The following is a 23,204-nucleotide window of genomic DNA, read 5'->3' as shown; positions in this document are numbered from 1 at the left end:
GCAACATTTTTCTTCTTTAAAAACGTATTTACAGGTTTATACAAAAATACAAAAGTGATTCAAATCTGTTAAGTCCTAGCTAGTTTTAAACATGGAGCTTCTTTTAAATAGACAGTTACACTGTGTCTTCAACATCTGTGTTTTTTGTGTTCTCTAACACATATTTTAAAGTCTGTTTAGTGTTATTCCATACTGTACACCTTTGAAAAAATATCCAGTTGTTGTTGTCACACTTCCCTTTAGGGCAAAATTGCGTGCAGACATTGGAAAACAGGCTGGAACGAAAACTCTATAAAGGTTATAGATTTTTGTTTCGTTGTATTCCCAAGCTGCTGAGGACTGAGGTTTGAGAGGGCTAAATGAGTGCTAAACTAGAGTCTGTATGGCAACCTCACAGTTTGTCTTTCCAATCAAATTGTGTCAATCAATCAACTATCCACTGCTTTCAGAAATGAAAGAAACAGTAAAAATACCCTTATAGCATCAACGCCAGGTACAATATGGAAAAATCCCACTAAACAAATTGTCAATACTGAGTGTTTTTGTTATCAAACTTTTAAAATGGTATTTCACAGAGTCACATTGCATTATTCATGTAATACTGTATTAACCGTACAGATTCATTTATATTAATTATTCAATAATATTAAATGTTTTGTGGGAATCAGAAAATTCTGAAGTGAGTCAAAAGTAAAAACAATGACTTTTTGATCAGCTTTTGGGTCTATGAATGGTTACTTTTCCATTTCCATGTTTTGTTTTGTTTTTTTTATTTGTACATTTATTTTATCCAAAGAAGTTAGTCCAGATATGCACTTTAAAGTGAACCAGCAGTTTCTCCTGGAAAGTATGTCTCTCACTCCAACTTTCACAGCTCCAGCAAGACTAGGACCCAGCACCAAAAGTGTTCAGATTCTTCCTCCTGACAGATTCTATATAATTTTCTTTACAGTCTCTTAAACATATGATTGTCCAGTGAGTAGATATACAGTACAAGATAAACCCCTGTTTGTGATCACGACTATACAGAACAGAATTAGCCAGACAGTTTGTACATCTATAGAACACACTATTGAACTTGACATTTGAACGGAAAATACAAAATCTTTTCTCGTGTTATGGAGACATCCCTCAGATAAAAATAATGATATGGTGGTATCCTTTTCTTTTCTTCTTCTATTTTTTTCTTTACTTATTGCATGCGATAGAAAACACAACAAATAAAACAATGAACAGGAACAAGTGCGCTTCAGCATGGGTATGATGAATGTAAAATTCTAATAATCAGTTCACAGCTTTTTACTCTCTCCGTCTTACACAGTGTCAGTTCTGCAATTCAGATTCGCTGAGTATCAAACAGTTGTGGTTTTGCTATCTATCTATCTATCTATCTATCTATCTATTTATCTATCTATCTATCTATCTATCTATCTATAGCATTTACAATAAAACAGTAATATACTTGCTGAGGTATTCACAGAATACAGTGAATGGTTTCTATTGAAGTACGGTCTCTCAATGTAAGAAGTATATGTGTTGTGTTTGCTGTGGTAGGCAGGTGAGAGTTCAAACTTTAAACTGATGATCATTTCCTTCGGTAACACGTTTTACGCCAAACTCTGGTGTTAAGTAGAAAAGGTTGCAACAATGGATGCATTGCTGACGCTTAAATATTGATGATATCTAGACCTTTCCTCCTCTTGTCTCCTCTCTTGCAGATATTGTGATATAAAGCTTGGAGGGTAAGACAAAATGGTATACACCAGCCACTGGGTTGAGCTTTCACCTGTCTAATGCTACTGGGTCAGTGCAAATGAAGGAGAGGCAACAAGGAGAGGAGAACAGTGTATATTGTTGAGATTTGTGTGTAATGTCAGTGAGACCTGTTTTTCTTTGCTACACTCAGGTTGATTCCCTATAAAATTTCTGCTCATTGTTTTATATAGATATGATTTTATATTCAGTACAAATATACATATGCGATTTCATTATAAGATATATTTTCTTCTCAAGGAATATTCTTGAAGAATCATGAAGTGCAAAAGAGAGGTTGGTTCTTGGAAACCTTTCCAGATTAACCTCTAGTCAAACCGATTGAGGACCTTCTAAAGCATTTTCACCGTCTGCACTCAATGGTATCTTTAAAACTGCGTTGAAATGCACCTTTTCCACTTCAAGTCAGCACAGCGCAACTGGCCAGCAACTGGAAAAGCTCTAATCAGTCTATACATACTAGATTTTAAGGTTGAGTTTAAATAAGTATGTGATTCTGGTGGAACATGGCCCAAGTCCATGTATATGTGCAGGGACTTAAAATTGCCCTACTAACAACCACCTCTAGTAGAGAAAGGCCACTGTGCGATTGTCCAAAATTAGCCTGTTTCTTTGACAAATGGGCCCCATCTAGGCACAAGCCCTTGCTCCTTCTTGTTAGACACTCAAATCTGAGATAAATCAACTTAGATCACTGGCAATGTGGTACAGATATCACTAAAACCTTTCACAGTGAAAGATTAATTATTCTTATAATACAAAGGAACCACAAAAATGTCGACAGAAACCAGGATCCAGGGGATGTTTCCATATAGGGTCATGCAACATGGTGAAACTTTATCATCATGTTCTGAGGCGCAGTTTTACAAAAATACATGCATCATGTTATCTTTTTGGATATAATTTATGTGAAGAAATATATGATTGGCTCTGTGTGATATACTCTCTATGCCAGGTCTGCAGATGGAAATATAATAGATAAGTTGGTGCTGTGTTGAGATAATGTTGTTGGTAACTTCCTCAAGAAACAACCCTTGCTTGTTGGCAGGAATATTGAGTATGGACTCTGGGAAGTCTGGCCACTGCTTTGGGCACCAAAAATTGAAAGTATATTAAATTTCATAAGAATTTTTAATTTTCATGAGAAAGCAGTTCCTCAGCGACACACACACACCCACACCACTCAAAACACAAGAAGTAGAAATATCAGTGGATGTTGCATGTGTCTGTACATGCACGCGCACGTTGTCCATTCTCCACAAAATTTCTTTTCTTATCATAATTTACCAAACATTCTGGACTGTTTTTTTATTTTTAAAAAAAGACAGTTCAATCAAAATAGGTCTTAAGTTTTGCTCTTTTAACTATGAGGGAGCTATTCTTTTGATAATACAGTATTAAGGTATATTCTCAAAGTTTTCAAAATCATACCTTTATGATTCAGTAACTCACAACACTGTCTAACACCCTTAAATAGAATAGTAGATCCAAATACTGGGTGCATTTTAGCAACAGTCAGATTTTATGTGTTGCAAGCATTTGACAATTGGCCTTGATGAGACCCCTATCCAAGATTATAAAAGTAGAAGGGGCCATTTCAAATGTAGGGCACAGCCAAGAATAGAGGACATCTCTCATCGGGTGGTTTTAGGAGGATCTGTCATCATGGGGGCTCCCATCTGAGTTCTCTGTCTCCCCTTCAGAAATGGCTTGCATGGGGGCTGTGTAGAGGCGGCTGCGTGTACTGTAGCGACTGCTGTTGGCTACAGGGGGGATCCGAGAACGGCCCTGTCGAGATGCAGCTGACATGGGCAGGGTTTTGGGGGTGAAACTCTCAGAGTTGGCCCTGGGAAATAGACCTGTTATCTGGATTGGTTCCAGACCAGGAATGGGGGGCTCCTGGAGTGCAGAGGGTGGCTCCTCCACCTGTCTAATGGGCCCTTCCTGAAGGGACTCCCCTGGGGTCTTGGGGGTGATAGGGCTCTTCAGAATCTCTGTAGCAGACATGCGGTAGCTGGAATCAGACCTGCTGCCTTTCTTCAGCAAGAGGAGTTTGAACTCCTCATTGGACGTGCTGGATTTCTTGGCGCTGCGGTAGATGGGCACAGGGGCTCGTTGTGACCCAGCAGCAGTGGCCAAGGTGGCTGGGATGTTGAGAGGAGGGGCTGGCGGGATAATGATGGTGGAGACATTGCCAGGGGTCACTGGTGTTGTAGGGCAGAGACGGGACTTCACATTCAAGTCTCCCGAATCTTTACGGCCCAGGACCTTTCTCTTGGATCTATGAGGAAATGAGGGAACAGTTTAGTCATAATTAAGATTTAGACAGATAGTGGATAGATAAATGGTTGACAAAATAACATAAACATAATAAATTAAGTTTGAATCACCACTAAAAGACTGACAGCACCTGTGTATCATGGCAAACAGATCCTCAGTTGTACGGGTCTTGTTGGGTGATGTTATAATAATGTCATCATCCACTTTGGTGTCATCCGTCAGAGGGGAAAGTGAATTGTCACTGGGAGTGGAATCTGTAGCAAACGATATTCCTATCACATGTCATCTGGTTGTCTGATCATTTAGTATACAATTGGTGAAATAACCATCCTTTAAACCTTGTTCTCTGTTTATGATTAAAGGTTAATGCATGATTGACCAGCAGTTGAAGAGGTTATTAGCTCCATTTTTGGAAATTAGCATGTAACTGTTTTAAATCTTACCTTTACTGAAGTAGTCCTCAGTGTCAGGAGTGGTGGAGTCGTCTTTACTCTCCTGTGGCTGCTGATGGGCACTTCTGGTAGCACCTGATGTCACTTCCTCCTCTTCTTCCGGCTCTTCTTGTCCTCCTTTCCTTGCATCGCTGATTAGGTAAGGATGCGATGTTTCCACTGTGGTACCAGGCACTTTGACTGGACTAGCCCAGGGCCCTGAGTCTAAGTGGGATCCCCCAGCAAACTCATATGCTGGGGGTGGAGGGTGGTCTGATCGCATGCCTCCTCTGGAACATGCAGCCCTCGGCGGTTCTTTCACTTGCTCTTCCTCTTCTTCCTCATCATCTTCATCGTCATCATCATCCTGGGAGAACGAGCGTTCCCCCAAAACCCTAAACTCAGAGTGTGCATGAGCTGAGTGCGTGAGCCCTCTGAATTCTGTGTGTGAGTGGATATGTGTGTGTAGATCCACTGGTGAAGGGTGGGGAGCACGTGGCACGGGCCGATGCAAGGGTGAGCTGTCCTCAGAGTGTTCTGATGATGAGTCCATCCGGGTTCTGAAGGCCGTCATAGCCCAGAAGGTTCCAGGTCCATAGCGGTCTTGTCTGAGTAGTAGGCTTTCATAGGATGGAGGCCCATCAGGGTGGCGGCCAGGGGGAGGTGGTTGTGAATGTTCAGGGGAGGAAGTGTGGTCCTGAGCTGGGGGTCTGGGAGGTGGTCTGCGAGGAGGAAGAGGCCTAGTGTTAATAGGAGGTGGAGCCAGAGTAGAACCACTAGGAGGACATTTGGGTCTAGTAGCAGTCTCAGCTCCACTTGTTGATTCCTGGTCTGCAGTGGTAGCGCTGTCTGTAGATTGACTGATGGAGTGGAGCTGAACTGAACGAAGAGCAGACGGAGTTATCGCCAATAGATTTGAGCTGGGAATCAAAGGTGCAGAGTTTGAACTCAGCGGAGGGTTGGTATTTGATGCCTCAGGGGCCAACAACTTTGTACCGGTGGCTAAAACATTTGCAACTCTGTGTTTGCTGTGGTGGAGCGTGTGCATGTGGTGTGTCCTGTGGGATAGTGTGTGTCTGACATAGCCACCATGAAGAACATTGAGATCAAGTTGAGAAGGTGGAGGTGGGAAGTCTGGGTCTCTTTTATAGCCAGAGGAAATGGAAGCTCCATCTCTGGGGAAGTGTTGCAGCGAAGAGAGAGAAGACTTCCTCTCGGGCACTTTGGGCTTTCTCTTGCCAGTTGAGGGTGACAGAGGTCCTGGGAAGAATGCTGCCGAAGATGAGGGCAAGGTTGATGTTGGAGTCTCTGATTGACTGGAGTAGCCACTTGATGGTGAGGCCAGGCCAGCCAGCTTCTCAGGTGATCCAAGTTTGAAGTCTCCAGGTGGGAGAGGTGGACTACTTGCCCTAGTCTCTGAAGCCTGGGCAAGGGCCTGGGTTTGGGTTTCTGTGGAGGAGGAAGAGCTGTCTGGTGACTTGATACACTCCATGACAGTCGTACCTGTGGCGGTGCTTGAGTTGGACATGGACGCGTACTCACCATTGTTGGACTTCAGCTCAGTGTTGTGAAGCCACAGATCTGCATAGTCAGATTGCACAGCACCTTCATCCTTAAATGAATGTGTATCTGCAGAGCTGAAGGACATGGGCTCTACTATGTCCACAGTTTCACCCAACCCCATTCCCCATGTTCCCATAGGCTCTGCCACAAGACAAGATGTCTGTAATGGTTCTGGAGCACCTCCAAGCTCTAGATCCAGCTTCATATCTGTGGAAGACAAGGTAAGTTCTTGTTCACTAACCATCTTTGGTTGATCCTGATCTGCCTGCGTGTCTGTTCCGACATCAACGCTACTACTCGTGTCCCTAAGTGAGGAGGTTCGTTTGGGTGGTGGAGGTTTGACTTTTGGTTTCCTCAGTGGACGACTGGACCTCCCCAAGGTCATAGTGCCTGCTCTGAAGTCAGCTGAAGGCTGGGTGTAAACTCCATGGGATAGTGGTGCTGCCACAGTGTTTGATTGGCCACAATGAGGCCCTGGGTCTGCATAGTTATACATGTATCCTCTGTAACTCTGATTACACTCCCCAAAATGCACAGAAGAGGAGTAGAAACCCTCTGTGTCTGATGGGTAATGAGAGCCAGGGTCTTTTTCAGTGTTGATGGTCTTGTTGTCACTGAAACAGGTTTGGTCTTCTAGACCTTGTTTGGAGCTGTACTCCTGGGCTAACCCATGGCTCTGGCTTAGGTTGTGGGTCTGGTCAGGGTCTTGGTCTGGATCATTCTGGTCTTGGTCTGGAGGATATGTCCATTCCCCCTCACTGGCTGTACTGACCCCTGCATCATCCAGCTGGTCTGTGGCTGAGGATGTGAATGAACTTGACCTGTGGCCCTGGCCCTGGGGTCTGAGGTCAGAGTGGTATGAAGGATCCAGGGAAAATCCCTCATCAATGGCATTGGGCACAGTGTTGAGTGATAGCTCTGAGTCACAGTGGGATGAGCCTGTCAGTGGTGGAGAAGAGGGTGGGGGAATGGTTTCAGAGGTCTGAGAGGGGCAGGTGGAGCTGGAACCACTCCAGTTCCCGCTTGATGACTGGTGGTCCTCCTTGTGGTCAACATGGCTTCCCAGGACTCCTGTTGTAGACACAGAGTGAATAGGGCTGCTGAAAGTATCTGAACTCGATGAAATCTCACAGCTGCCCATGTCAGCCTTGCGGGGCAAGCGAGAACGGCCCCTCTCCATCCAGCTATGCTCTGGGCTCCCTCCTCCTCCACCCCCTCTGTCTCTCTCTCCAGATCGTTGCAACCTCTTTAGGCTTCCAAGTTGCAGTGGCTCAGGAGCTGCCTGGTCATCTGTGCTCTCTTCTTCATCCTTCATCATCATCATCTTCATCCTTGGACTAGGACCAGGTGGAATAAAGTCCTCTGCTTCATATGGTGACAACTCCTCATCGTCGTCGTCATCATCATAATTGTCATCGTCATCGTCATCACTGTCCATCAAGCGTCCACCTTCTCGCGGAAGGCTACGAGATCGCAAGCGTCCACCATGGGCTGCAGCACTAGTGTATGTGGAGTCTGACTGGTCACCAAGGGAAGAAATGTTGCCTGTTGAATGGGACAGAGAGGCAGGGATTCCCTGATGGCCACGTTGAGCTCTAATGCGTCGTCTGGAGGGAGCAGCTGTACCTGAAGAGGGAATGACAGAAAAGAGAGTGGGAAACAAAGGGAGACATATCTTAATTCACACTGATGTTGGCCATATGGACTACCCCATTTTAATAGCAGGGTGCCATTTATATACCATTTTAATCCCACTTTGATGAATCTAGTTTGAGGGTGACAGTATGCTGATTTGATATTATTGAAGGCCTACAGTTAGTTGTCCTGTTCAAACTTAGTAATGGCTAATAACCAGTTAGTCCTCTGAACATACTGTAAGTTTATCCAGCCATAAAAATGATCCTACAAAATCATCATAGCAAAGACTGCAAAGTCAGACATCTTAATTTATAGCTGGACTAAATTTAATAAACTTATTTTTAGTCTGTAGCACAATTATAAGAGCCTGACAGACTAAAGGGAACTGGGATAAAGAGGCAGACACACTTGTCCATTCTAAGGAACTTACATGCTATAAGGAAATCATCTGTCTGGCAGCCAGAGTCACGAGTGTGATGAAGGCGACCACTGATTGAGAGGTCTTCCTGACACAGAGAGAGTTGGTGTGGATTGGCATGGACGATCACTGTGCGCTCTCGGGCTACTGGTGATTCATCTGAGTCTGAATGCAAAGTGACAAAGCATGTTGGACATAATGTAAAAATCTTTTCATAAGACGATGTAAGGAAAAGATAACCAAACATAGTCTCCACATTTGGAGTTTTTTTCTGTGTCTGTGAACAACTTAATCTTTTTTTTGTAGTTTTGGTCATTAATCCTACAGGTAATGGTAACATTTTACTCACTAGCTTGCAGAGATTTAGGAGCTCCCTGACTGATTATCAGATTCTACACAAATTCACAGGTTAGCCATTTTTCTAAACCCGTATTTTTTGGATTCAAAAACAAATGTAAGGTGAAAGCATCTGAAATGCACATTACAATTGTCCCTTGCTTTGTAAAACTGCATGCATGTGTAACAGTCTATGGTAATTACAATTAAATAGGCCAAAGTTGAACCAAGAGAATTAACTAGCACAGTTTGGGTAACAGTCTTTTTGGGGCATTTTCTTGCCTTTAATAGGCAGTGACAGTGGACTGATGACAGGAGACGAGTGAGAGAGAAATAAAAAGGTTGGTTCATCGTCTGTGTTTCAACCCTTAAGTCACAGAGACATCCCAGGTAACAGTTTTAATGGGAGACCTAGTATTTTTGTTTGCATGTGATTGTTGCACATGCAAACAAAACAGAAAAACATTCAGCTTCCCATAATTGACACATGGATGTATTAGCATGGTCATGGCCCAGATCTCAGCAATTAAAGTTGTAAAATGTTGGTAAAATATGAATAAACAGCAACAATTGCCAAACCTACAAAATGAAGACCCATATAGACAGTAAAATAACCCTAAATTGTCCATCATGGAGCAGATGTGCACCATAACATACCCATGTCTTGTTGTACTCGTTTTGGTATTCCTGTAATAGTCTTCCTCCTCCTTAGCTTCCTTCTCCTCTGAAGAACGGACTGGGAATGGACTAGAGAGCAACGGGCACTTGCTTCCCTGTCAAATCCAACTCCTGAAATAACAACACAGAAGACATAAGCCATATAAATGCTGGTTCCTGTTTTATCCTTGCCAACTTTGCTCTTACTTAAAACTGGAGTGTGGGACTTTTGTCTTCCCCTTTTGGCAGTGAGAGTAATTACAAAAATACTGTCGACACATGCTTACATCAGGCTCCGCCGTAGCCTATTCCATTGCTACTGTTGCAGCTATAAAACGGTGGTTAAATTGTTTTGAGCATCAATCCCCATGAAATGACTTGTTTCACTATCAGAGTTTGATCCATTCGGCCTGATAACATTCGGGAAGTCTAGTAGAGTCACATGATTAAATTATTTTATCCCCATTCAAGTTAGTAGAGAGCTAATTGGAAGTTAGCCGGCTTGACTGGCAGAAGTCTTTGATGCGCTTGCCCTACCCATAGAGTATGCACAGTATGCATTCATCCATCCAGCGCGGCAATGTCAAACCTGATACCAGATACAGAGATTTATCTGGCAATGATAGGCTAATCAGCATTGTGTGAACTTGTTTGGCAAGGGCTTGAATGTAACAGACGCTCATTTATATGTAAAAGTTCTGCACTGCAGGTTAAATTTTTCTTTTTTCCCTTCTTTATCTTACCTGTGACATTGATGGGGATGATACAGGAGGAGATGGCATGAGAATCAGCATTTGTCTTCTTATCTGATGGTGGGAGGTTTTCCTTGGACCAGTTTGTCTGTTTATCCTGGGTCGAGGGAGCATTGGGAGCTGAGGCCTTGGCTCTGTGGCCTCCTAAGACCTCACCACCATCACCTTCCCCTGTCGAGGTAGCCTGGAAGAAAGGGATAGACAGCAGCAACATTATATACACTCTAAGTGTTGATTGAGTCCTATAGTATTAATACACAATTTAATTAGCTGGACAGATTAAAAACAAAATATTTAAACTGATGACATGTAGCCACTACTGTATATAACCATTTCTCTAACATCAGTAGATGCTATTAAATTAGACTGAACTAATCTGAGGACAAACAGAAAGTTAACACAACATAAATGTTCAATACCTTTCTATTCCATGGAATGAAGATGCAACCTTCATTAGGATAAAGTGAGTAAAAGCACTCAAACTATAAACACGAAGTACAACAAAAGAAAAACAGAACAGATGACATGACATGAGTAAAGATTAAAAAGATGTAAATAAAAAGGTTAAAGAAAGTCAAAAGGTGAAGGATGAATGAAACAATGTTTCGTTTCTCCAGTTACAGACCCAAAAATCTATGTTATACAGTATACTTATGTAAGTATATATATATTCTATGTTTTCTTTTCATATGTTAATACTTTTATCAAAATTCAGCCCAATTTAATTTGTCTTTCAACTACACAAGAAATATATGAGTTTAATTTTTTGGCTGTATAAGGCTGTATGAACTGTCAACTACTGTGTGTAGTTGACAGTTCATAATTCAAACATATTTATTACCTTTCTTTGGATCGTCTGAATATCTGCTTCTCTTCCTGGTCTCTCCTGTTGCAGCCGGAAAGCACACATGTAAACAAATATTTCTGTGTATGCAAACTGAAAAACTTAACAAGTAGTTTAGTGAGGATATTTAAAAATATTTTAACATCCGTCAGCGAATTTTCTTACTTTTCTCTGTATGGTCTGGATCTCTGTTTCTCTTACTGTCCTCTCCTTCAGAAGGTTGAGAGAGAAAGAAATGAAGGTAAAGTCAGTGTGACAAAAAAAGATAAATTCTTAACAGAACATGCCTTTCATGTATTTCTCTATATAGTAATAGGTACTAATAGTACCACATGATAAAAGAAACAAAATGTAAATAAAAAATGCGTTCATTGGTTCTACATGTGATGTTAGATGAACCCCAGACACAAAGCAGTGATTGTACACACAAACAGGTACCTATAATACAAATCGTACAGCAGGTGTCCTAAGTTAGACATTAGCAGACATGAACACACAGACGAACTTCTGTTTTACCTTCCTGGGCTGATAGTCTAACTCTCGCTCCCTCTCTGCTCTCTCTTGCTGCATGGCAACATCAAAATGAGATATTATGTCAGTTTGTTGCAAAACATGTAGAATCAAAGGTGTCAAATAAACAAAAAATATAAAATAAAAAAATATGATTTAGACAAATGTGTTCTACTTCATATGAACTGCAGTGTCTTCCTCTCTATTCCTTAGCTCACTTAACATGGAAAAGGCAAACTGTCCAGTTTTTAAATAATGACTGTTTCAAGTTAACTTTGTGTAAATGTTTTTGGTTTTTGCAATTTGATAAACTTTTTTTGAAGACTGAAATTGTCATGTGTGCCCATATTTTCTAATTAATGGACCTGTAAGAAATACAACCACATAATGTAATTTTAGTCCCTGCCATTAAGTGCATGATACTTACCGCTCGTGCCAGGCGACTCCTCTGTTGCCGGCGGATGGTGTGTGGTGAGGGGAATGTGGGCATGGGGGGCGCCACTGAGATAGAGATGGTCACCCTGTTCCTCTCCCGACTTGTGGACCGCTGGCTCTGTTGTTCGTCTGTGAAACACAAACATGAGCATGCACATGAAAACACATGCATATGCACAGAAATACGTACTCAACATAATACAACTATGCAGACTGTATTAGCCTCTCTTACCTCGGTGCAGGGCTCTGAGACTGAGCTGAGCGCTTCTGTGCAGCTCTTCCAGACATGGTGGTCGGGTACAAGGATGAAACACGTTGTGTTGCTGGTGCCATGGAGCCTGATAGTGAACCGACAGCTTGCTCTCTATATCCAGATTTGACACCGCTAAGATGAGAGAGAAGAGATACATATAACATGTAAAAGGGAATCTCTACAAACAAAACTGTTACTGTATGATTTTATACATTTTAACGCATCTTATTGAGCTAACATAAAGTGTATGCATGTATCTTAGCGTCCCACTTATTTTAACACAAGTATGATTATGTATAAAGTAAATTTTACTAGTGGGTGTTTTTTGTATCATGCATCATCAAACTTAAGGTGGAACTTTTCCCTGTGTCTAAATGGACTACTTTTTTGTTTTTTGTCTGAGGAAGACCTTGCTGGTTAAAATTCTGCATCAGTAAACTAAATACCGAGGAATTTGTAAAATTTAGACCTCTAGTTCACTCTAAAATGCTGATATTTTTCTGGCACCTTATCCAGACTTTGGAGGGGTGTACACACTCAAATCAAAGAAACATAAGAACATAACCTTATAGACACATGTCCAAATAATCATATAACTGACTATGGCTTCTTGGTAGGCTGAATGTCAGTTAGTCTGAGGCAATAGGATTAAACGCAAATTTCTTTTGGAATACGCAGCATGTGATTATCTTAAAGCTACATTTTGACATAGGATCCCTACAAGGGCATCAAGTTTAGGCAACAATACTGTATCTATCTTGAGGCCCTTAGTTGATATTGTGCTGTAGTGGTACATATTCCCAAACAAAACTGCAGTTAATCAAATTACTACAAACCATTGATGTACTTTTAATCTGAAGGGGCCCCTAGGTGTCTGGGGTTCTGATGCAGTTGTCCGAATTGTCCAGTTACTAACCCAGCCTTGTTTAGGCCAAAATATAATTCTTGTAAAAAATAAATAAATAAAACAAAACTAATAATTGTCACTTTAAGAAGTGGTTCTTGAAATAGTACATTTGATTGGCATGCCAACAAATGAGGCTCAACTCTCAGTGCCTGTTCCACCAACACCAGAAAGACAATAACAGAGAGAGAAACCTTCAAAAAGCTCACATCCAGGCCCGGCTTCACAATTTTCTACCAGCAGGCAGAGGTCTCACATTAAAGCCAGTCAACACATGAAAATACACAAAACAAAGGACAATAAGGAGAACAATAACTAGATATGCAAAAATCTTTTTAGAAATACTGGTATGAAAAATATCACAATCCTCAGTCTTTCTTTATTGTACATGAAAACATGAGATAAGGCCGTTCCTTGCCAGCAGGTGGCAGCTAAACCCACCTCACCAACTGTGCATACACCAGCAGACCACCATAAATTTCTCAGTCCTCCATGTTTATTTCCACTGCAATTTCTTATTACAGGGTGATCAGAAAACACAAAAATCCTGCTACTACAGTTTTACATGAATCATGTAAAACTGAGAATCTCTAACTTCATTTCCAGAGATTAAAATGGTTGATTTTCAGATGAGGAGCGTGAGAGAAGGACTGTGATTATCCATCTCTCTTATCTGCTCTCAGAGCCCCTTTAGCTTTTATTATGAATCCTATTTCCCTCTTTTAACTCAGAATTCAAAATGCGATTGTGTCCTTGAAAGCCACACTGTACATCAGTAGCCAGGCAACCTTTTGTTGCTCATCAAGGCTCGTATTTGCCTGCAATTAAATCAGCAAGCTCACATCTGCAGCATTCAGCCCATTTAAACTACTGGGTTAAAGAAGCACAGCTTATTCACGCTAAATAAACAATTACACAGCTTTCCCCCCCAAAGACTGTCATGTACAGTTACCTTCAAAGTTGTTTTCATGTTGCACATATCAAATCTTGTGTGTTTAACATTGATGAAAATAATGACTATTAAATACTTCATAGGAAAATATACGACCAGAAGACTCACTGGGCAAGTGCAATGATTTTATATATCAGTATAGACATAAAAGGGTTAGAAATGTTAAGATAAACTGAAATACATTCAAGAGAAATTTTTACAACTATGGGGTTAGTCACATTATTTTACCTTTCTCTGAAAGCTGAAATGAGGGAATAATATGGAAAGTGTGGTAGATCCTTGTCTTAGCTGAAAATAGCTTGTCTGCTCAATGAATTGACCTGCAAAATCTCCAAAAAAAGCATGCTATTATACTTTCTTAGTCCTGGTTGTGAGTAGTAATTACCATCAACAGAGCCAAGGAAGAGGTACAGAGAAGTAGAATATTGGAACCAGCCTGGAACAAAGGTGTTTCTATGAAAACAGTCTTCATAGAGTGCTGACCTAGTTGCTGTGATACAGTTAAATTGGTGGATTTGCTACTGTGACTTTACTCCCTGCCACTTGTTTCCCTCATCTTTCCTCTCATCATCCCTTCCCTCTCTTTTGTACTCATTTTTTCTTTATCTCTGGTTGCTGCTATGAAGGTGTCTTCTTATCATAATCATTATAGCATGATTATGATAAAAAGATAGCATTACTCAACAACATGTCCCGTGCTGCTTTACTCTATATGTGATCAAACAAGAGTAATAGTCTACAGCCAATGACTTTGCTAGCCACTCTTTGAGGCTGTACTTATACACAGCAGTGCTTTGAGCTAAATGCTAAAATGATCATGCTAACCACATCCATGAGGTTGACATGCTTACACTGACAATGCTAATGCTAAGGCTGATGCTAAGCATGTGTAATCTTTCCCATAATTGCCATCTTAGTTTAGCATATTTGTTTACGTTTCCTAATTAGCAAGTGCTTCCTCTGCCGGGGTCGTCATCATCTGGAGGATGATCATCTGTGCTGCATTTTATCAAGCCCAGCTGCCCTTCCCCCAACCTAGCACTGGTGGCAGAGGGCACGAAGGCTCCACCTAGGCCCTGGGTGGACTATAATAAGATGACCGCCGAGCCTATGACCTCGAGGACCCGATGGCTCTCTTTAAGGATGACAAGCCGCAGGTAGCCAATCGCTACCCACAGGATGACATGCCCGGCCTGTTTTGCTTCGGCTGCTGGCAGGATGGGAATCCCGCTGCCGCGGCAGCCATCCTCTTCCTGGGCTACTGACGAGGGTTTCACCGCAGGCCTCTGTGCCCAGCCCCATGGGAAGTCTTGCCCGCATGCGGTTTATCCCATGCTCCTGTGGCCACACATGACGTCAGTGGTAGTGAGGACTGGGGTCATGGTATCCCAGCTAACCCTTTGGCCCCTTATGGCAACCATAACACTGTGACAGTGGAGCATTTTTCCAGCAAAAACACCCCGCAGGTGAGTGTTTTTTTAAAATTATTATTATAGGTGATGGTGGTGGTTTTTTCATCTGTGAATGTGCACAGGGGACCTAAACAAGAGGCAGAGGCCTCACCTAGCCCATACAGGAAATTTTCCCCACTGTCCTCCGTGATCAGCTTGTGGGAGGATGAAGTGAGGAATTCAGCAGTATCAGTGCTGACTTTAGCCGCTTCCCAGCCATTTCAGTAGTGGTCCCCCAGGCACTCCCTCCTAGGACAGAAGGATTGGCACGGGTGGGCCTACTCTAACTCTCCCAGCCAAACCCGTTGCCCTGCCACTCAACGACAGTCACTGCTCAGCGGTATACATCAGACTTCCCTCTCCATCCTTGCAGAGAGAGTGGCTCTAGAGAAGGAGCTGCACTCAGGGGTTCACTCACAATCAGAGGTTCCCCACTTGGAGGCATGGAGAGGCTTCTTCTCCCCATACTTCTCTGTGCCCAAGAGGTTGGGGGGCATGAGGCTGATTTTGGACTTGCGCGTTCTGAACGGCTACATTGTACAGAGACCATTTCGCATGTTGATCATGTTGTTGGTCAATCAGCTATTGGCGTGCATCTGGCTGGATGACTAGATGACCTCAAAAGACCTGACCAATGCGTACTTCCATGTTCCCATCCTGCTGCACCACAGGAAGTACCTGTGCTTTGTGCAGACAACACTACGAGTACTGCTGCCTCCCGTTTGGATACTCCCCAGCTCTGCACACGCTCAAGGGTGTGGAAACAGTGCCACTGGTGCCACTCCAGGAGAGGAGTGTGAGAATCCCAACCTACATAGATGACTGGCTGATCCTCGCTGTGTCCAGGCAGGAGACGGAAGCCCACAAAGCACTGGTCATAAAGCATATCATGCAGCTGGGCTTTATGCAGTCGTATCTCAGGGACATGACTGCTGGTTCAGTGTCTCAGTGCTTGGTGCACTGTCTGGGGAGACCTTGTCTGGAACAGACTGAGGTGTTTTTTGGGTGGGTTCAGACAAGTGTTGGTTGGGGCCCAGCAGGGGTTATATATTATCCCTACGGCCTTCAACTCAGATTTTAACCAATAGCAGAGCTAGTTAGAGGGCAGAGCATGTACAACGTAGAAAAATACTCAAAGAACTGGAGCTTCATCCAGGTAAAAACTATATTTATGGTATAGGTACTATGGATGTCTGTACAAAATGTGTCAATCCATCCAATAGACGTTGAGATATTATAGTAAAATCTAAAACTGTCTTCTGCTGGTGACGCTCAGAGGATCACAGAGTCAGTAAGGTTCGTACACTGGAGACAATGAATGTCTGTACAAAATTTCAAGGCAATCCATCCAATAGAGTGTAGGATATTCAGGCTGGACCAAAGTAGTGGACCTACCTACCAACCGACTGCCAGTCCTCACTGTCATCCCTTGAGCCACACCATCACTAGCATGCATGGCTACAAACTCACACACAGAAGATTTCATACTTAACACATATTGCAGAATATGTGCATACTCAAGAATACATTAACAATTAATTTGCAATTGGTATTAAACACTAGACTGGTTCATACAGGGTGTATCAATGTTCCTCTCTTGACCACTCAGTCCAATACTTTGCCGACCTTCCCTCTGGTGGCAACTCTTATAGCCCTAAAAACACTGCAAAACATGACCAATACACTGCTGGATTCAATGGTAATCATATCTCACAAGAATCCACTGGGAATACAAGTAATTTCCCCAAATAGTTCTAAAAGCCAGTGATCAGTAGCATGTAACAAAATCTAAATTTTTGTAGCTCAAAACAGACTCCAGCTATCCTACCTGCATTGTCCTGCTCCCGCCTTGCTCTTGCTGTCCTGCTTCTCTTTTTCCTCATCTGCTTTTGATTGTAATGAAGCTTATGCTGGGAGTTACCCATTGCTAACATCAAGGACTAGCCAAAATATGGAGCACACATATACACTCATCTAATGCACTCTCCTTCTTACTATATTCCTCCATCTCTGTTTCCCCTCATCCTGAAATCTGCAGGTGCAGTGTCAGCAACTTGCAGTGTCATCATCAGGACTTGCATGCCAACAGCAGCAAGAGAGGAGAGGAGAGGAGAGGAGAGAGGAGGAGGTATGTGATAAAGAAATACAATGCAGTATGGAAAAGAGAGTAACGCAGCCAATTCATGGGATTCAAGCAATCACAAAACACAGTGGTGATGCAAATGCTTAACATCTTGATTGTGTATGAACTTTGATGCAATTTGGATTTTATGTGGGAAGTGGGATCAACGGCTGGATATAAGAATATATATGAATATGTTGTGCCCCTGTGAATCATCTCAATGGAAGCACTTGTGGTGAGGTGTCTAAAGGCGCCACTAAACTTCAACAGAACTGCTTGTTGGAAGGTCAAACAGTGTTTGAAACTCCCACCACACCTCTCAGACATCGGAAATTAGGCAACTGTGTCTTGAAATTTCTGTAACTTTCCCAAATTGGCAATCCAACATTTACACACACTTCATGCAACAGTTGGCCAGGTGTGGCAGAGGTGTCTCTTTTCATTCTTCATTCTTTACACAACTATTTTTTGTGTACTGCTGAGTGCAACACCCTGAATCCCTTCCAGGAGCGTCTGAAAGTGTTTGCCATTATATTCATATTTAAATGATATCACATTTTTCCCCTGTCTGTTATGTCCTGATTTTCATCCATCTTCAAGTGTTGCTGCTTGGAGTGGCTATGAATAGTTTCGCCTTCTGCTGTTCTGGGTTCTTATCTGTACCCTGAGTGTAAGGGCTTGAGGGTGTGTTCAAACTATAGTGGAGTCACAATACTCAGCCTCCCTGGGACCCAAAGCTAGCCTTAGTGCTGCATACTGGAGCTGATTCTCAGGCCAAATCAGACCAAGTTTTGGATACTTTCAGAAGTGTGGCAGCACTCAGCTGCAATCAGTTTGACTCAGCAGCAACTCCAAGGACCTCTGTGTCAAACTGCTGCTTTTTTGTGCTGAGATGACCCTGTCAAAGTGTTTTTTGCATCTTTTAAGGATGTCCCACCACACTGCAGGTGTTCTATACATGATCAACTGGCACAAGGACCCGTTGTAGGACCAGGAGGTGATAACACTTAAGGATCCCCCGAGAGGTGTTTTTGGGAAAAGGACCTTTGGGCTGCTCTTGTTGCTCTTTGGAATAGTAACTCATACCAAGAGTTTTTTCCTCATATCTGGGAGGTTTGGCTGATGTGGGCTCTTTTAGGGAAGAGAAAGAGGAAGAAGAAGACAGTGGAGAACAAGAATATGAACTAGAAATTAATTTCTTTCTTAGAAACTAAGAAATTGTAGAAAAAAAATCCTACCAGTGACTAGATGATTTTGATCATTTTGTGCTTACAAAATTATGGTATGAAGGTCGGTAGCAGACCACAGCAAACCAGTGAACAGCTCCAGCTTGTTTACAGATGTACAGAGGATACACTATAGTGTAAAAAAAAGCAGTGCCAACGACCTATAAAAACATCACAACCAGGCACAATCATCCATGACATTTGCAATGAGAACACTAACTCTCCACATGTCACTGCCTTAATAATGCTCTCTCTCTTTCTGCTACAGCTATATGATTTCTCTCTCTCCGGTCCAGATGTGAGTGAATGTAAGTCATTAGTAGAGAATGTATTAGGGTGTATCTGGGTCAGGCAGCACACTCCCTATGGCAGTAGCTGCAGAATCTTGTCATAGTAGACAGCTGTTATATAAGAAACACTAGCTGGCCATTTCTGCAGAGGAAAAACTGTATACTGTTAGTGGACCTCCAGTGGCTCAGCAGTCAAGCACACATTACCTCATCTCATCAACAGTAGTAAAATCGATTTTTCAAATGATAGCAGTGTTTAAACTGTAGCAACCACTGCAGGAATGACACTTAATGATTTGGAGAAATAATTGTTATTTATGAAATCCCTTCTGGCTGAGCGTACTGCACATAGTGGAATACAACCGCTGAAAAGTTACATATTCAGCAAAGCTGCTGTCAAGCTTAATATCCACTTGCACTTTTACCCTTTACCATACAGCCCCCCTTAAGTAGCTTTAAAGTTGTTAAAATTGCCTTATTCTGCACTGTCTGACAGAATCACATATATTTTCTGGATCAGCTTGCTCCAACGCTTCTTTGAAGCTATATGATGTTTACATTGAGTGAAATATTCAAACCTAAGACTCCATGTTTTTTTCATGGCTGCATGATTCTAGCAAATGGGAAAATTCTAGATATCTGTGCATCATTTTATGCAAATTTCCTTGACATTTAGCCTGATATATTTGATAGTGTTACTAACTTTGCGATTGGGGTGAACAGTTTTTTATCACATAATCAAAGTCTCAATAAAACAACTTCATGTCCATAATCCTGGAGTATGCAAATACTTAATTAGCTTACCTAAATTTGTCAAAATTGTATGTTATCAAAAATATATTGCCTGTCTATCTAGTGATATCTAGTATAATGTCTAGTGATATCTAGTGCGACGTAATCCACACAGCCATGAATATAGACAGAATGGTAACTATGTTTCCTCATGTGATCATTTGATGTCGCAACATTGCCACGGAGCAACTAATCCCAGTGATATCATAGTCACATACTGACTGATAAAAAGTTCAAAAAACAGTATAAACAATGCTAATAAATGCCACACACTAAACAGATTATTAAATAATATATTTTAAGAAACATACTGATATTACAGACAGTACCTTTGGACCGCACAGGGACACAGCCTAGACCTAGACAAGCCAAAGCCATGGTTAGCAGCTGTCCACTCTTTCTTCTTCTTCACCTCTTTTTTGTCTTTGTCTGTCGCTCCACCTTGTCTCTTGAAGGCTCCTAGTCATCGGTCTGCCAGTAACTTCACTTTGTTTACTCCTGCAGACTCAGAACCTTTCTAAAGCATTCCTGTGCAAGGCCAACATCCAGACTAGCAACATCTGCAGACACAGACCCTCCCCCTCCACCTCCTCACCCACCCACCTGCTGTCCCTGATTTCTCCTCCCTTCAGCTGGCCCAATACGTCACTGAAAAGAAATATTTCCTCTTTGTCTTTAGGATATGAGCAGAATTCACTTTGGCCCTCGCTGAGAGCTACATCGCATCACATGATGCGCCTATGCTTCATCACAAACTAAAAAACTTTACTGTCCCATCTCTGTTGTCCCTATGAATCACCCCCATTTGCCAGTGTCAGATGGTAGGATCCCGCCTGGGCATGGCTTGTCCCTGACCGTAATCTCTCTATGATGCAGTAATATGTGAAGGGAGGGGGATTCAGTCACAAAGTATTAATGTATTAATCCACCACATGCTGGGAATATGTATCACATGCTCAATCCTTCTATTGCTGCCACCAAAGAGTAATGATCTAAGAGTGTGTGAGTGTGTGTGTGTGTGTGTGTGTGTGTGTGTGTGTGTGTGTGTGTGAGAGAGAGAGAACACCTAATGTGTTTTTTTTTCCGTTAAATAGTTGATAAACATTACAACAATGAGGCAGAAAAGACCATCATTTGAAATCTGAAAGCAAATTAATCTCAATATCCTTCAGAATTTTCATTTAGGAAGTTTTGGCTTTGTCTACACCGATTGTTAGGCGTCAACATCCCCATGTGGTTGAAAAATAAACAGCATGACACACACACACATAGATGGAGACAGAGAGAGTGTATGAGCACCCTGCCCGGTAATCTGCTGTAATCTGGAGCTCTGGCAGTTCACTGACTTTGGAGTAGAGCTGGTGGAGCTGGCAGTCTGCTCGAGCAGCTTTCAGCCCCCCGCCGTGGCCGGGAACGACACAGACACACCGAAAATATCTGCACACGCATGCAAACCCACCACGTGTCTGCACGCACTCCAGTGCAGTGGTCAACATCAGGACAGAGGAGAACATGGTCGGGAATATTAAATGTACGGATGTTCCTTTGGCTTGCCTTAGTTATTTATTGCAAACAGGACTACTGGGAGGCCTTTAATAGCTTCTTGTCCCTTGGGTTATTTGCCAGTTGTGGTATTGAGTGATCTATGAAACATCAGGGCAGGATCACAGACCTTTTAACCGCATATGAACTGCATCGTAACCTGAGCTTCTTGGATAGGGCCTTAAAGGCTTGTCCTGCCTGAGGAGCTTAGGCTGAATCATTAATCAGTATCATCTTTTAAGTCACTTAAAACACACTTTTACAGGCTTGTTTTATGTAAGGACCATTCTTAATTGTCTTTTTACGTTTCACACTGATGCTTTTCTGTGTGTGAATGAAGTCTGAAACAGTGTAGATGATAAATAAATACTTCTATTTCTGTCACCTTCTGTTTCTCTTTTGTCTGCTCTTTTTTGCTCGATGTCTATATTTGTCTCTATATGTTTATCTCTACCCACCCTCCTCACAGAATGAATAAATCATACTATCCCCATTCCCTTTTCCCCAGCCCTATTTCCAGCTGCACACCTGCACTATTGTTCAGTCTCTCTCCTCCTCAACCCCTCTGACCTGCACAACATTAATGTTGTAACATGTGTGTATGACTGTGTGCACTTTGAAACAAAGTAATTTTTATATGGGTCTACGGCTTGTCTGTATTGGCTACGAGAGGTGAGTCACAGTGGCCAACAGTCCAACCAGAAAGCTTATTTATAGCATCCAGTACGTCACGGCGAGCACGACAAGCCAGAGAAAATATCAACAACATAACAGCAGGTTAAATGTTCAAGGGATTATTCCCTGGCCCTGCACACAATGTTTACCCCCTCACCAAAAATGCTCCTGTACTGCCCCTTAGTGGCACCGCATGAACACTACATAAACTCAGCAACAATGCCTGTATGTACAGTATATGTGGACTGAAAGCCGTTTCATTGAAATGCTCGGTGGATTTGTGAGGGCTGCCATATGTTTATCATACAGTTTCTATATGTTGAGGGTGAAAGATTTATCAAAGGGATGATCCAACTGAAAAACAAGTAAGCCAAAGTGTTCATACTATGGTAAACATCTTAATGGAGAAAATAAGGTCACTATTCTGTGGAACAAAACAACATTTTCTCAACTAATGGCTGGGAACCACTGTATGGGCATTGCTGTGTGCCATGCCTCATCCACTATTTTGCTTCAAAGGAATATTTTGACATTTTGGGAAAATACACTTTCTTTTCTAAATTTAGATGAGGCAATCAATATCACTCTCGTGTCCCTTATGTCATGTGCCAACATCTCTAAAGCTCACTAATTAATATGATGTATCTCATTTATTTAATCCATATACAAACAGTGAAGTTAAATTTGCCATGTTCTATAATTATTTTGAGAGTTGCTGGTAGGCAGACTTTGTAACTTTGGACAGAGACAGGTTAGCTGCCAGTCTAATGCCCTCCTGGCTCTAGTTCCACATTTATAGAAATAGTTCAACATTTTGGAAAATATGCTTAGAGTGAGTGTTCGGTGAGAAGATTGATACCACCCTAATGTGTGTATGGTAAATATGAACCTACTGCCTGTAGACTGATAGGTTAGTTAAGCATAAAGACTGGAAATGGGGAAACACCTAGCCTGACTCTGTCCAAAGATAACAAAATCTGCCTCTCAACTCATCTTAAGCTCACTAATTAAGGCACATATTATATCTTGTTTGTATACTCCGTACAAATAATAAGTGTGAAAACAACATGTTTGGATTTGGAAAAAGCAAACCAAACCAAGAAACAATTTGACAAAAGAAAAAGACTTGGCAGCTGTCTGGAAATGGAGTGTTTAAAACCTTTATACTGTATTTAACACATCAATGTAATGCACATAAACATTAACAAAACAAGTCAAAATACCACAAATATGTTTGTGTGTCAGTGGACACACAGTTCCTGAGAAAAGCAGCAGCAGGAGATCAATGTTTTATCATCTCATATTGTTGTAGGGCCTCATCTCCTCTCTCAACCTTTTTGAGGCTTCTGTGTTTCCCCAG

The 23,204-nt window shown here is 42.0% G+C and overlaps 1 protein-coding gene across 1 annotated transcript; it reads right to left on the bottom strand.

Moving 5' to 3' along the window:
- nhsb (Nance-Horan syndrome b (congenital cataracts and dental anomalies)) lies at positions 1-21,475 on the bottom strand. The gene is made up of 11 exons (XM_042408230.1): positions 19,957-21,475; positions 11,870-12,022; positions 11,630-11,766; positions 10,858-10,902; positions 10,690-10,734; positions 9,840-10,032; positions 9,097-9,228; positions 8,116-8,268; positions 4,497-7,673; positions 4,184-4,307; positions 1-4,054 (listed from the first exon to the last, which is right to left on the bottom strand). The coding sequence occupies exons 1-11, from the start codon at positions 20,003-20,005 to the stop codon at positions 3,421-3,423; spliced, it is 4,842 nt and encodes a 1,613-aa protein (XP_042264164.1). The 5' UTR covers positions 20,006-21,475; the 3' UTR covers positions 1-3,420.
- Between the last annotated feature and the right edge of the window lie 1,729 nt (positions 21,476-23,204).

This window comes from Thunnus maccoyii, chromosome 1, assembly GCF_910596095.1.
Source record: "Thunnus maccoyii chromosome 1, fThuMac1.1, whole genome shotgun sequence".
Classification (NCBI taxonomy): Eukaryota; Metazoa; Chordata; class Actinopteri; order Scombriformes; family Scombridae; genus Thunnus; species Thunnus maccoyii.
Note: the sequence above shows the minus strand (reverse complement) of the source record. Positions and strands in the feature narration are given on the sequence as shown.